Source organism: Chroicocephalus ridibundus, chromosome 2, assembly GCF_963924245.1.
Source record: "Chroicocephalus ridibundus chromosome 2, bChrRid1.1, whole genome shotgun sequence".
Lineage (NCBI taxonomy): Eukaryota > Metazoa > Chordata > Aves > Charadriiformes > Laridae > Chroicocephalus > Chroicocephalus ridibundus.
In genome coordinates, this window is record NC_086285.1 from 112,752,038 (window position 1) to 112,768,146 (window position 16,109).

Genomic DNA, 16,109 nt, shown 5'->3' on the forward strand with positions numbered 1-16,109 from the left:
ATTTTATTAGCCTATGGTAAATCTTTTCCTGAAACAGGAAGCAAGTCCTGTGAAATAATCTTTCCTGCTTAAATCTGTCAGTATTTGTAATGTACATCCAGCTTATTGTGGATAAAGAGCAAATGTTACATGCAATAAGAGGAATATTTGCATGAGGAAGGCTTGAAATAGCTGTAAAAAAGTCTTGGAAATTATAAGATAACATCTGTGATTTGATAATTTTCCACAAAACCCGGTGTGTCTTTGTGTTCTAAGTACATTATTAAAACCATAGTTTATTTTGAGTTCTCCGTTCCCAAAGTCCATCTTGATTTTGTATTATAGTACAATATAGATTTTATATTGCATTATACATAACTCATGGTGCTGTATATATACTTGTAGTAGCAGCTATGAGTGAGAAAGTTAAAAAAAGGTTTGTTCTTCCTTACTGGCAGATCTCCGTACCTTTCTGTTGCCCGGTGTCAAAGCAACTGTGGAGGTGAGACTGTAACTTGCAAGTATTCTCAGTGTTGTAATTACCCATTAAAATCAGTGGTGTAGTGCTGCTAGAATATGAGCTCTGCAATTTCCAAATTAATGCCACCTAAACACCACTCAACCTCTAAAACTACTTTTAGTAACATTAAAGAAATCGGTATGGTTGACTTGAAAAAGAAAGAAGCATTAAAACACACGTTACACTCGTGCCTAAAATCTCCATATTGTCCCTCCTGTTACGGGTGTATTTTCTTTCTAGTTAAACCAAATAACACAATTCTTAAAAAAGATGCATGTTGTTAATGCTTCCCTTGATAAAAGATAGCACAATCAATTTGGTCTGGGATTTCAAACATCCTGCCTTTACATCCTACGGAAACAGTAGCTTCTGGCTTCTAACAGATGAATAGCTGTACAGATTTCCTTTCTTCCCTTTTCCATGCAGTTAGCTGGTTTCACTCTGTTTTTTGGACCTATCACCTTGAAAAAGAATGTGTAAGAATATAAGCCAGAAAATTGAGTGTATTAGGAGAACTCTTGCTTCCTTTCTTTCTTATCTCCAGTCTTTTACTATTTCTTAGGGTATCCAAAATTCCTTTCTTTTCCTTATTTTTTATGACTGCAGAGTATTTAAAGCTATGTCATGGTATTAATATATGTGGTTATTTTACTGAGATAGTCTTATACCTCTGACTAGAATGATTCGTAATAAGTGCTGTTTAGGAAAATGTTTGACAAATCTGCATGCAGTTTTAAGCTTTTATATGTTTGCCAGTGAAGCAAAACCAGACAATTTCAGTCACCATACATTGAAACCTGGCTAGAATATATGAGAATAAAAAGAAGCAGCATGCAAATTCACGAGCATTTGTAATCGGCCTAGTGAGGTTGAGCAAATTGAGACTGAGAATCCACTGCACTCTCAGACCCTTCAGAGGAAATGTAATCAATAGGACATGATAATAGACATTTTCCTGCCACTGTGAATCACTTCACGTCCTCTTTGATCGAAAGCATTGAATGAATTTTTTATGTGTGGTTTGCACGTTGTCAGGAGTTAGGTTGGCCTCATGAGAAAAGCTGTTGTATGTCTTTTGCTTCCACTTAGTGAGTCAGAAGTGAGTCTGTAAAACATTGTAAGCTATTACCTTGGAGACTTTCTGCAGAAAACGTGAATGCTTTTGTTATATTAGTGTATTCTGATGCATATTCATAAGTACTGTATGCAAGGCAATTGCTTCTGTCACTAAAGTAACACTATTTATATAATTTTTGTTCCCATTCCTTAAACAAATGAAAAAGCTCTCAAACTCAGTCAGAATTTCAGCACAGTCTCACCCCAAGTTCATTCAGACAAGTGAAAGTAAAAGAAAAACCCTAAGATACTAAGTTCCCTTCCATTCAAATTGGATTTTCTAGATCTCCAAATAGTTGTGATGGACATTGGTAGTCATAAATTGAGGATTTCTCTCTCTGCCTCCAAAGCCTGTCATATAGTGGGGCTCTTTTCTGCTCTCTCCACCTCCATTCCCACCTCTACCTCCATCTGCATCTCCACCTCTACCTCCATCTCCATCTCCTCCTCTTACCAGTCAGACATTTTCAGTTATCTCGGAGGAATTTAGTGCCATTTTTATCTTATGCTCCTCTGCTGATGTTTTTTGGAACTGGCCAGCATGCTCACTCAGGGAAAACAAAAGAGATGAAACAGTTCCTTAGGAAGACAAGGTAGCAGGTGTTACTTGGGAGGACAAAAAAATGAAGCTTAATTGTCCTTGAATTTTTTTTCCTTAGTTTTGTGCATTATCACATCAAGATTTTGCACTGACCAGTTTAGAAATTGCAGGTCTAATACTGTAGCAATAAAAAATCTTTCACCTATTTCCTAACCGATGTTAAACCGTCCAAAGAAGCCCAAATGTATTTGGATAAACATGTAAATGTAGGCTTCTACTCTGATGTCTTGAGTGGTGTCCAAGTGTGCCCCCCAGGCTGTAGAAAGAGGGGAAGGATGTGCAATGCAGTGGAGGTGGACTCTAGGTGCTTGTTCCGGATCGTCGGATGAGGTTGCTATAAATTGTGAAGCCTAGGGAAGATACAGGAAAATTACTCCTGCTTTATTGTGTAGTGAAAAGTAGTATGTAAAGTGGTACACAGAGTTGTAGGAAGATGCAACAACTGGAAAAACTAAATGCAGTAGAAAATAATAAGGCAGTAGAAGATTTGCTATCATTTGAAATCAAGCTTGGATGGCTTTCTAAACTATAAACTGTAACGCAACCACAAGCTATTTGTTCAGTACAAGAATTATTGCATGTCCTACATTGTGTAGGAAGTCAGAATTATTACTTCCCTTCCTGGCCTTGGAAATTATGAGGCAAATCTGGTCTGAAATCAGCTCCTAAAACATCAGTACATGCAGGATCTGAACTGACATATTTTTACAACAAAAAACGTTCCAGATCATTTTTACTGGAGGCAAAGTTAGCAGACCTAAGAGATCTGTAATTACTGTGTTTGATAATTCTGTGTATGAGACATACATTTATGTTTTAGATTTTTGTAACCATTTTTGTTCATATTTAATACCATGATTAATTACTAACACAAATTCTTATACTATAATTAACGTATAGTTATTGTGTATATTGTGTAATATAGTGCATGCTGGAGAAATTTTAGCGATGTGCATAATGCAGTAATAAAACGTGGTACTTCGGCAGCTCCTTAGGCCAAATATCTGTGGGTGCAAAAGGAATTTGTTTTTCTGTTTTCAATTAAAATAGAAATTGCTTTTCTGACTTTCAATGCTAGACTGATATAAAAAGTTTTGGGTTTTTTATGGTTGCAGCTTACAGCTTTGTCAGGGAGTGACAAAAGATGAAAGTGCATCTGCCAGGAGGATGATTCACAGATTTAGTAGGAAGCTTTGCTGGGAAAACAAGCTTATAGAGTAGGAACGGGACAAACAGATATCACCTTTATTTTAAGCAGTGTTTTTCACTCTGTTATTTCAGAGCATTCCTCAGTCAGACATTCAAGTTCTTTTTGGGCCTTTATGATTTCTGAAGTTTTCCAAATGATTTCTGCTATCCTTTTTTTTTTTTTTCAATGAAATGCATTTTTCAGAGTACTGATGAGAACTTCAAAAAACACAACTTTTGTTCCTTTGCATGAAGATTCCTGCAAACCTCCAGTTGTTTTTGACATTACATGCAGTCTTTTGAAAAGCAAAGTATTTCCATTAGTAAACGGTCACTCAATATTTGTTTTATTTGTCTTCTGTATCCAGACATGCATATACTTATCTTGTTTGGCATCGGGTTTACTTTACTGATGTAAACATCAGTAAACAGAAAACATGTATCTTGTCTAAGACAAAGTCACACTAAGATCAGAGTTAGGCACAAATATATCTGATCATGATCAATACTGAATGTAAAGACATCTTTGTGGAATGAAGTATGCAGAACTGAGTAATAACCTAATATATGTTGCTTACTGTAAATGATTATACATTTTATGGCAGTCATTCCTGTGTACTTAAAAGCTTTGAATGCGAGAAGATGTCTCTGAAAAATGTTCTGCACCAGCAGTTCTCACTGCAGATAATGATGAAGCATAAATATTGAATGAATAGCAGCTTGTAGCCTCATTGGAGGCCAGAACAGACAGAATGAGCATTCCCAAGACGTTGGTGTATTTTGAATTGGATAGACAGGGAATGTTGTGTTGAGTACCTTTGTGACTAACAAGTCTCAAAACCCAAGGAGAATTCAGAAATGAGGAGTAGTTCCTCTAGATTCGTGATTTATGAGAGAAAGTGAAATGGGTTAAATAAATACATGGCCGGGCAGGTGGCAACAAAGAGGGAAGAGACATTGTAATTTATGCATATTTGATGAATGCAGGACTAGAAGGGAGGAGAATGAAGTCTGATAGTATAATGTACAGATAATTTGAAGCAAGCAAATGAAACTAACAATGAGGATTTAACTGAAACAGAATAAAATTTCCTAACTGGTAGGATTATGTGAAATGTTTCTTCGGTGGAGATAAAACACAAGTTTTTGAGACTTTACACTTATAGTATATAATGCTATGTACTGTAGGAGTGGAATATGTGATATGACGATCATGTCTGCTCAGCAGAAGGGTCCAAGACCTTCTTTCCCTCATTTCTGTGGGAAATATTCATCACTCACTGTCAATGGAAAGACTTCTTACTATTTTGCTCTGATTCTGATATGTTTGTGAAACAGAGATAGGGCTGGTTCGTACAGTGCTTACATATAAAAGCTTAAAATGAACCAAAGATGGAGGGATGTGTTGTGAAATACAGGTAGAAGATGAAACTAATAGGAACTCAACAACCCTGATCATTGACGAGCAAAAATTACAAGTCAGTTGGCAGAGAGTAAAGCAGACAAAACAAGATGTTTCCCTATGCTGATAGAAATATGAACAGAATACAATCCAGTGTGAATTTTAGTCAGATGGAGCCAAACCGTAGCACTAGCCCTGAAAGTGCTTGGATGCTACGGAAGTTTGAATCTGGGTCAACTCCAAACACAGCTCTGTCAGCTCCTTTAAGTTACACCAATTTATTTTGTACGCAGGATGGCTTTGTTTTTTTTTTTTTCTTTTCCAACCTTGGATCCATGCAAAAGCTCTGAGAAGTCTTAAAGTTTATACCCTTTGGCTCATGTTGACAATGAGAAGTGAGTGCTGATAAATCCTTTAATAAAATGCTATAGAGCTCTAGTTCTGGCAGTTAATGGTATTATACCCATGCCACAAACCCCCAGTAAACGAACAGGTATAACCTCTCCTTTTTCATATTCTTTTCCCTCTATAGCACCCAAAGGGCAGACTTCAGGCAGTACCTCTCTGTTGAATATCATTCTTTGTATTCATTCACCCATTCATGTTGGGTCTTGCTAGGTAAAGGAAGAAGTAATCTTTTAGACATTTACTATTTATGATTAAGTCCTCCAGCAGAAAAAGCTTTTTTGAAATGTATTTGGTTTACTGTTTCAGAGTAACAATAGTTTGCGGATTTTTTTTCATCAACTCCTGAAACTTCTCATAGAATCAAATCTATTTCTTGTAAAAACTGAAAACTTCTACATCATGGAAGAAAAAGCTCTGTCAATAAAACAAAACTGTTTGTAATGAATATTGCCATATGCTACTGGTAACTCCATGCGCTATCTTCGGAACTCTGCAAATTATTTTACACTGAAAGAATCAGATTAAGTTTGACTTCTAACTAGTTTTGTTTCAGCATCTATTACATCTACAAAGCATCTAACATCTTGTCTTAAATTTAAGATGTTGGGTGTTTTTTTATTCTTAAATGTTTTTTCCAGCATAGGTTTCTTAGTTGATAGAAATATTGTGGGATACCAGTTTTTCCAGAAATAGTCAAATATCTCATATCATTGACATTAATACTGCAACTGCATTAATACTAATTATGGAATTAATTTTTTTTCTTTTTTTTTTCTTAATGATTTGCCTTTCGGAACAGAACAATTGCCTTTCGGAATGTTTTTGATTCACAACAGCTAAGAATTCAATGGAGTATGTTTAGAAGTATGTGAATAATTAGATAGAAAATTATTAGTAGTATTAGGGTTTTTTTACCAAAAAAACCCACCAGTAAGCTGTTCAATGTGCTGAGGAGAGGTACTTCACAGCTCTGTCTTGGCAGAGTGAGTGGAACGGTGTTGTATGTCAGTTTACTAAATCTGAAATGTCATGTTGCTGTGAATTGCCAAATGGCTTTGCAGCCAGATTTTCTTTCCCCTTTTTTCTGTAGCTCTGGATCTACAGGGCGCAGGTCATTTAAAGTTTTCACATTGGATGTGGTAGATGTAATAATATTATACTCCCATTTTTTATGTTCAAAACCAAGTGCAAAATCCATTCTTTTTCACTAAATGTTGTGGAATGAAAATATTCACTGCATTTTAGATAAGATGGCAAATACTGAGCAGAGCAATCAGTATTATAGGTAAGCAAAAATTAATGAAAAAAATTTTTAAACATTGTAAGATTTGGTGTTTTTTCTCTAACTGTTGGTTTTTTATATCCACAGGTTGTTCGGTGTGACTTCTCTTACTCAGACAAACTGCTCGAGCACTTGGATGATCATCAAGAATCAAGAGTTACATTGGTATCACCATGCTAATCCAATCTTACTGCTGGTGATGTACTACACCCTTGCAACTCTTATCCGTCTTTGGCTACAAGAGCCCATTGTAAGGATAACTTCCTTCTCTTTTTTAGCACTAAGGACTGGGAGGCTGGCCAATGCAGATACTTACTAACAGAGGTGCAAATATTAGAGAAAGTTAAGGGAAATAGACAGCAAGTTCAAGACGGTACCTTGAATTTGGTCTTTTTGAAGAGTCTGATCTTGCAGAGTTACATGGATATTCTTCTTAAAGTCAGCAGGACTATTTGTGTAGGGACTACAATGGCAGAGCATTAACACTTACTCTGATTTGGAAAGCCAGTATTGATATGCAGTAGTGCAGGTGCTATCCAAAGGAAGGCAAACATCGGGGGCTTGTCTAGCAGCACTGAGATAGGATACAGGCTGGCACAGGATACTGCAAGACAAGACAGAGATTTGCTACTGATAGATAAATTTTTTCTTAAAACTTTTCCTCCTCCCAAATCCCTGAATTCCCCCACTCCCTGAATTCCTCCTGAATCTGTGTGCCTGAGTGAAAATCACAGCTTTCACTTAAAAGAAAGAGACAAACTGTAAATTTCTACTTCTTCCAGTTTCAGAGGAAGAAGGGAATATAAGAACGAAAATGTATCTTAAAAGCTTAGAAACTGGAAGGATAAAGAGGATGATCCTAAGCATTATTTGTTTTACTCTCCTGATCATCTGAGGCTTGACATGAGTTTTAGAGTTCAGGTTTAGCAGTGCTGTAAACCACAATGAAAATACTCATGACTGAGCTGTGAATTAGTGGAGTTTGTAGTAGCAAGTAAAAATGTCAAAGGTTTTCTTATTTTAAGGATGTTTCTTCATATAACGGATGATGTAAAAGTTTAACGTTTAAAAAGGCAGACAAAATATATTACCTCTGAATTGACATGTCTGATATTTGCGGTTTACATATATTGGGCTTCATAATAAAAGGTGAAAGATTCCAGAACTGTCCGCTTGAGTTATTAAAAAATCATGTTTTAAGTTTCCAGAAATCTTAAGACTGGCTTTTCTGAATCACATTTAAAAGATCATGGTCCTGTGCCCTCTGGCATTGGGTTCTTTTAAGGTTTTTTTCCTATTGTTTTTTTTCTGCAGCTGCAACAGCTGGAAACTTGCTTCTTTTTTTTTTTTTTTTCCCTTAAGTGAAAACTGAGATTTTCAAATAATAATATGATTTTAGCATTGGAGCTGTAACTAAAACTTCACATCTCACAAACTGCATAGTAAAATCATGAGAACTACTCACAGAGGAGTAACCACATGTGAAATGCAGTTAGTGGGAGCTGTGTGATCTCAGCATCTCTGGGAATTCATTTACAGCACCCGGGTTGTTTTCATCCAACTTTCACCATCTTAAAGTTTGGTCCTGGGTCTAAGTTAGTTACTGTGCTTTTTCAGTGGAGAGAAATGGGCCTGTCCATCTCAGGATAGAGTGAATCCTGCAAGTTCCTCCAGGGATTAGAGAGGAACTAGAGAGGACTTGTCTGCACTTCTTTCTTTTAGACTACTTTTGTTGTCTGAGATGGATATTCCCATAAGACACTAAAATCAGTCTCTGAGAACTGGAAACAAGTCAAATTAGAGATGCTTTCTAAGCAATTGAGCTAGAGCGAGTAAGTCTTAAAAGAGATTAATATAAGAAAAGTTGATGTCTCTCAAACCCCTGGCTACAGGAGCGGCAATACAAAGTCTTGGCAGTCACATGGGAACTTCAGATGTCAGGGGAATGATGCTTCCCTCCGAAGAGAAGCGGACACTTAAAAAAAGATAACATTGTAAAGAAAATTGTACCCATGCATTAATGCTGTTTTTTTGATGCATAGGATGTAGTGATGCAAGTATTTGTCATTAGAAAGAGATGCTGAGATTTTTACACAATTTTTCCTTATGGCCTTTTTTTGTCTATATGGATTTTTTTTTTTCCTTTAGTGGTGCCACAGATCAGGAATTATTCTTTCTCTTTTAGCTTTCTCCTTGTAGACTCTATTCTCAATTCTTTAAATCCAGAAATAATTGTATTCCAGGTTTAATTGAAATGTTTTTTGACTTGTAAATTTGTGTTGCATTTGATTCATTATGGAACTAAGTATATAACCTGCCTTTACAATCTCCAGATTTACAAGTTAGACTGTATTTAGGATCTCTTAGGATTTATTCTGTGAATGGCATTTTGGGGTCCTCATGCGGACAAAATTACTGCTGCACTGCAGCAGGAGTTGTCTCCGAGACAGATGCTCTTGAAACTGTCTCTGAATACTGCAGCTGATGAACAATTTTACAAGAACAGTGCCCACTTCAAATCTTGGGTTTCAGGGTGAAGCTTTTTGTGTATGCGCCACAGCCTTTCAAAGTACAGCATGTATGAGATTTCAGTGTACGGTCTCTGTGTGGGATTCTGTATGGATCTTACTCATGCAAAACGCCCTTGGCAGTCAGTGGAAGTTTTGCTTTTCTTATGCTGGCTATTTTGGGTCCTGATTTGTTCTAACATTGAGTCGTGTGAAATTCTACCTCTGCAAATAAGAAGAGGCAATCTGCCTCTGGAGATTTCAGCTCATAGTTGTAACTGCTAGTACTGAATATATGAATAAGGCCCATTCATTCTGTCCTGTGAGTGGTAAGGAATAGTACAGAAGTCAAAAGAGTTACAGCAATTTAATGTAGAGTCCTCTTCAAGAATTTCTAGAATGGTTTGAATTAAGAGGCATTTGAGAGTTGCTCAGGTAGTGGAAGAACTGAAAGAATTAGACAAGTCAAAGGACTTTCACAGGTTGTAATCATAGTACTGTTTTCTAACTTCCCTTCCTTGTCTGAGAAAGAAAAAACAAGATTTCCCACCCTCCCCTATAGTCGCTTAGGCTAAAAATATGTTACTGAAATCATTGTCTACATCTTAGCTCTTTTGGTATTGTTTTGGTCAACCAGGTTCCAAACTAAATGCTGTGGATAAACAGTTTGTTATGGTTCACATTTATATTAAAGTTTCAGATGGGAGAGACAAGTATTTTAAGCACAGAATCAGTTCGTTTCATCTTACAGTTTTGCTAGGAATGCACTTTTACAATCAAATATAAATATACAATCATATGTGAAATGTGCTACCATTGCCTCTGAGAAGTAAAACTAAATTAATAAACACTGTTTATCTAAGTCAAGATTTAAAAAATAGAACCTTACTGTTAGGATTGGAATGGAGAGAGTTTCAGAACCAGCTAGGATGTTTGGATGTCCTGTTCCCATGGGTAGCTTTGCAGACCTCTTCCCAGCATCCTGATTTATTCTTATTCTATTTCATTGACTGATTTTGCATAAGCCATGAGAACACTTACCACCAGCTAGTTCCCAATAAAAGCCTAATTTGGGACCCTACCTTTGAAACACCTCAAGTTCAGACAAAAATTAGCTTTTGCACCATGAGGTATCTCTTTGTTGGCAGTAGAGTTTCAGTAAAACAGCAAGTACCAAGGCAGATGGGTATTTCTGTTGTAAACCAAAAGTCAGCTTAGTAAGACTTCATTTGAAGTAGAAATTTAAGTATCTTGCTACAGTAGAAAGGACAAAATAGCCAAGATAAAAATCTTAAGTCCTTCCAAACAGACCATTCAGGTTGAAATAAAATATGACAATTAGTTGACTAGTTGTTTTGTAGTTAATAACAGGGTAAGTTTAGAACAAAGCTACTAAAGCTGGTGTGTAATCTGTATTTTGGCTGCAGCTCAGCAAAGTTCCTAAACCTCCACTTAAGTCCTACTGAAGTTATTAAGACCTTGCCACAGGTTCCATTTTCCACAAGCCCACTTATACTCTCTTGAATAGGGGTGGTTTTATGAAGCAAGACCTTACAGTTGTACAAATGAGGATTTGGCTCAATACTCTAAACAACTGATACTGGTGGAAGTTGTGATGAGAGGAAGTGGAGTTTTGGTGACTCTTTGAATTTGATAATTCAAAGTTTGTTGAGCTTTTGGTAAGTTCAACAGCAATGTAGAACCCAACTCGAGCACTTTTCATTTCTTGTTAGAGTCACATGTGTGTGCAGCACTTTATTCACATAGGAAAACATTTTTTTTAAAGCAGTACTTCAAAGCATAGGTAAATGTACCTTTCAGTCCTCACCATTCCTACTAGTTTTGAGATAAACATCCAGGCATTAATGGATGGCAGAGTGGAATATCCACTGCTAGTATTATTCCATAATATTCACTTTATGTTCTTGCATACCTTCCTCTGAAATTTTGAATACTTATTATTTCCATCACAGACAAAAATCTAAAAATCACATGAAGTCTTGGGAGAAGAGGAGAAACCAGAAAACTAAGGAAGTAGAGAGGGCAAATAGTAATGAAAATAAAAAGCAGAGTCAAGGTCTAAGGTTAAAAATGAGAAACTGGGCAAAGACGGAGTAACTTCAGTAGTGGTAGCATCTCCCTGATGGTATCCCAGGGCTGGTGAGTGCTGTTGAGCAACACTGTGCTGGAGGTGCTCACAGCTTTCACAGGCAGCCTGCTGGCTCCAGAGCACCCCCTTACTCCCTTTAGCACCACATGGTTGATCTTTCTCCTCTCACTGGTATGAACAGCAAGGTTCTGCTTTGTGACAGCTCAGCTGGGAAGTTCAATATTGCAGGAAAAAGAGGGACAGTGCAGGAAGAGGAGCCCAAAGAGGAGCTGTAATCTAGCATGGTTTATGTACACCTACCCAGGTCTCCCACTTGTCACTGTGATATAACAACACCCATGTTCAGTCTGTTTGAGAGGCCCCATACCCCTGCTGGCCATGGAATTAAGATGGAGTTCAGACCTCTGCATTAGCAATCCTCTGCAGTTTAGTGGTAATAGTTCCTGTCACAGATGAAGAAATAGAGCATGTGGATTGTAGACAATCACAGAGTCACAGAACAGTCTGGGTTGAAAGGGACCTCTGGAGATCATCTGATCTAACTTCTTGTGAGAGCAGGGCCTCAGATTAGGGCCAAGTCTTGGATGTTTCCAGCAAAGGCAGCCAATGCCTGTGATTAATTGTTCTCATGGTGATTTTTTTTTTTTTAATATCCAGAAGGCATTTCCCTGAAGCAAATTATCCTCTTAGTTTCTTGTCCTATAGCCGTGCCTTGCTGTCAGAAGAGTGCTACTGTCTTCTCTAAAGCTACAATTTAGATATTAGAAGGCCGAAAAAACCCCAATTCCTGCACCCTTCATCTTCTCCAACCCTCTAATTATCCTGACAATTTTCTGGTGGACCCTCTCCAGATTTGCTCTATCTCTTTTGAACTGGGGGATGTCAGAACTGCATTGCAGGTATGGCCTGACACAGGCCAGGTACAGTGGAATAATCACATCCCTTGATCTGCTGGCAGTACTCTTGCTGATGCAGCCCAGGAGATGTTTGCCTTAATTGCTGCCAGAGTTCACTGCTGGCTCGTGTTCAGCTTGCTGTGCACCAGGACCTTCTGGGCCTGTTCGACAGAGCTGCTCCCCACACAGTCTGTCCACAGCCTTTATTGTTATGTGGGTTTATTCCAGATGCAGCATGTTATATCAATCTTTGTAAACCTTGTGCATTTTTTAGTTGGCCCATCTCTAGCCTGTCTCTCTGTGGTGGCTCTTCCTTCTGGTCCATCTACCTGAACTCCTAGGTCAGTCTCATCCACAACCTTTGTGCGGGTGCGTTCCATCCAGATAGTTTTAATCTTTTCAGTTCTTCAGTTGTTTAATGGAGCAGATTTGGCTTTTCGCATAGACAGGCAAATGAAAAAAGTGAATTTGCTTTCAATACTTTGCCTTGAAAATTAAATATCTGTATACTAGCTTAAGGTATGACTAGCTTAAGGTATATAGTAAGGTAGGATGTGAAGGTCTATGTAATTCTGGTGTCTTGTAACTATCAGGAAAACATCTTGGCATTGACAGACCAGCAGTTATACAAAGGCTCTGTCGTCATTTCTGAAAATGTCATCTCAGTAAGAGTTATCTATCGTAGATCAAGAGCGTTAGACACTAAAAGATGTTTCAAAGACATACTTTGGAGAGGGAGTATCAATTAGGGGAAAATTTAAATTCCTCTGGTAAGATTGTTATTGAGAGAGCTATAACTAGTCTTGTAATTTGTATTGTTTAGCAGATGCCTGATGAAGAGAAATCTGTTAGCAGGGAAGATGACAAAGAAATAGCCTGCAGCCCAATTCCAATGACAGCGGAGAGAAGACGTAGTTTGTGGTATGCAAGCCACTATACAACTGATGAGAGAAAAGTAAGGCTGGAGGGGGACGGGTCTCTGCATTAAATGTATTTCAATCAGTTAATTTTATCACAGTTACTTTGAAATTAAGGGGAGCAGCATTATATAGGTTGCAAGTAAGAAGATCTTCACGTGTGTTTATATAAATTAGATGTAATATCAAGGCTGTGTGGCAGATAGGAATATATTTTATAAAAATCAATAACGAAGAGGAGACAGTGTAAGGAAGAAAAAGAAGAGCATGCTCTGTGTTTTGAGCTTCCGCATTTAACAAGTTTTGGGCCATGCTTTTGGCATGAGGCCATTATCTTTGTGCAAAACAGCTAGAAAGTCTGTCAGGGAGCTAAATGATGATGTAAAGATCTGATCTGCCTTGTAACTACTAATTAGCACTGTCATTGGTAAGGGCGGACTGCCAGCTTATCTTCCTCCAAGCACACTGGTGCCCTTGTTGGATATTTGTATCAGGGCAGGTAAGGCAGTTGGTGTAAAAGCTCCTGGAAAGGCCCAGCTTTCTACCACCTGTCCTCACCAGCTGCAGTGCAAAATTTCATTTGACAAGTTGCAGTCAAATTTGGGATATAGGAACACTCCACTGAGCCACATACACTCAAGCCCCAAGAACTCTGCCATAATAATAGTAATGGTAAACAAGCTGGCAAATGAATGAAGTATCACATTTTATATTAGTATAAACTTTTCCTTGGAAGTATTTTTATAATTACAGTAATTCTAATGATCATTTAAAAACTTAGTTTTTAAGCATTAGATCATTAGAAAGACATTAGAAAGCAGTTAATCAGTATAATGCCATACTGATTAATTCTTTGACCTAGTATCTAAAATTTCAATGCAACATTCTCAGTTTTGGTTTAGAATTCACAGGAACATACAGTAAAGTTATGTCAATGCTATGGCACACTAAATACCATTTTATGGAGCGTAGTGTACAATTCTGCTGGCTTTTTAAGAATTCTTTCTGAATTTCTTAGTGCAAAAGTCAGCAAATATGCATGCACGTATTCAAAAAGTTAGACTTATTAATGCTTGAGCTGTGCTTTTTTAATAATTTGTCCTTGCATTGCTTTTTGCAGCTTCTGTCAATGACCCAAGATGAATACAAGCCATCGGATGTTAGTATACTACTAGTCTTTGTAATTTTGTAATTCTTCTTAATATGTGTAAATATGGATTACACTTTATACAGATAAAAGCTTAGATGACATTTTTAAAACTTCATTATTTTGGTTAGCCTGCCATTTACCCTATAGCCTTGATTATCCTAAATATAATTGTCATTTGCTTCCTTAATAATTGCACTGAGAAACCACTGATCAGCCCTAAAGTTGATAATTTGAAATTAAACTGCTTGTAGTAGTACCAACTGGCAAACGATCTTTGCTCTTTCATTGGGTTTAAATAAGATATCAAAATATGCTTTCTAATGCAATCCATCTTTAAACTTGGTTTAGCTTCTTTGCTGTATTTTTTTCTTTCGTTTGTGTTGAAATGCTGAGGCCCTTAAAGCATGACTGACAACACATATGAGTTCAATTTACAGATTACAGAAAATCCAAGTCTTTGTTTGAACAGACAGCAAATGATCCGTTTATCTTGACTGCTATAGACCCTAGCAGACTCTGAAAGCAGAAACATCCCCTCTGCTCAGCATACACAGAAGGATGGAGATGCAAATGAACCTTGGGAGCAGCTGTAACCAAATCTAAATGTGCTCCACAGCCTGTGCTGCTGAATATAATTGAACGTAACCCAGACACGATTCTGAAACAGCCCACATGTGCCTGTGAATAGTTTCAACAGGCAAAATACGCTCCTATCTCACAGCCTAAGTGGGTGTCTTCAGCATTTACTGCTGAAGTAATGCTCAGTCTTCAGCATTTGCTACCATCACCCATTGCATGTGAATTTCTGCCAATACAAGAGTTATTTATGATTATGGTTATGATTATCCAAACAAGCACAAGGGATAAAATTTAATTCACAAAAATAAAACAATGAAACAGTGTTGAATTAGTGCTACCAAGTGGCGTAAATGTGGCATCAGTAACAAAAATTACCACAACTGGTTTTATTAATGGCAGCAATATAGATCTCACCAGTAATAATTTAAAATTGAAAGCAATTTGTAACCATTATTTTCATAACTACTGGAAATAATGAGATGTGAACTGAATTCTGAAAATCTCAATATCTTAGTTTGCCTAAAAAGGCGGATGAATTTTTGGTTAAAACTTTAACTTAAACGCAGGAGATATAATGGTACTTTCCTATCTTGGCTGTAAAAAGCCAATTTAAGCTGGGAAAGGCAGGATGTCTGAAGATGGGCTCACTGAGTTACTGTCTGTGCGCTGAGCCATGTGGTCTACCTTAGCCTTCCCCAGCTGTGGATGTGTTAACTGAGTCCACCTTTCCACTGCTTTTTCTTTCCATTTAATTTCATAGGTAGGACAGACCAAGAGCATGCAAATAGTCATTTACTGTGGCTCAGCTGACTGTAGTAACTTAATTGCTTTTGCTTGTGTAGCCACACTTTTATTCCTTTTCAGACTGCTTGTGTGTAAATTGAAGTGTTACCTAATGCAACGTGACATTCTGGGAATTTGAAAAAAACCTTGAAAACTTTTAAAGAAAATATTTATAGAAGTTCAGAGATGCAGCAGCATTTTACTGTTTGCTAAAGAACTTCTTCACTGAAACCAATTTGTAATCCTATTGATATTGCATAAAAAGCTAACAACGATTAATTTTGGAAGCTGTTATGTGCTACTTTTGTATGCAACATGACTATAACATGTCAATTTCTTTGGAAGGAAGAACTGCCATTACTCATTAAGCTCCTTTAACTGCCAATCCAACAGTAGGGAAGCAGAGAGGTAGGAGTCACATTCTCCAAAGAGCCACCCCAAATGCAGTCCCTCTCTCCGTTCTCCTGGCAGGTGCTGCTGGTAACAGTGAACGGGAACCCTGCTGACTATCACACCATCCACCCCACACTGCCGTTAGAAAATGGTCCAGCCAAAGCAGATATGTACTCAACGCCACAGTACAAATGGGAGCCTTCGGATGACATGTCAGGTAGTGAATTGTCTGGAAATTACCCTTACTTCCATATTTTTTCTTATTTTGTGTCTCCGTT

General features: G+C 37.5%; 1 protein-coding gene across 2 annotated transcripts in view; it reads left to right on the forward strand.

Annotated features, from left to right (window-relative positions):
* The window catches only part of PIEZO2 (piezo type mechanosensitive ion channel component 2), a 320,283-nt gene that overhangs the window by 206,783 nt on the left and 97,391 nt on the right, over nucleotides 1-16,109 (forward strand). For both annotated transcript variants that reach the window (XM_063326530.1, XM_063326531.1), the window contains exons 8-11: nucleotides 6,584-6,746; nucleotides 12,833-12,964; nucleotides 14,047-14,085; nucleotides 15,910-16,048. In XM_063326530.1, the coding sequence (XP_063182600.1) occupies nucleotides 6,584-6,746; nucleotides 12,833-12,964; nucleotides 14,047-14,085; nucleotides 15,910-16,048 (473 nt within the window). The remainder of the gene's footprint in view (nucleotides 1-6,583; nucleotides 6,747-12,832; nucleotides 12,965-14,046; nucleotides 14,086-15,909; nucleotides 16,049-16,109) is intronic.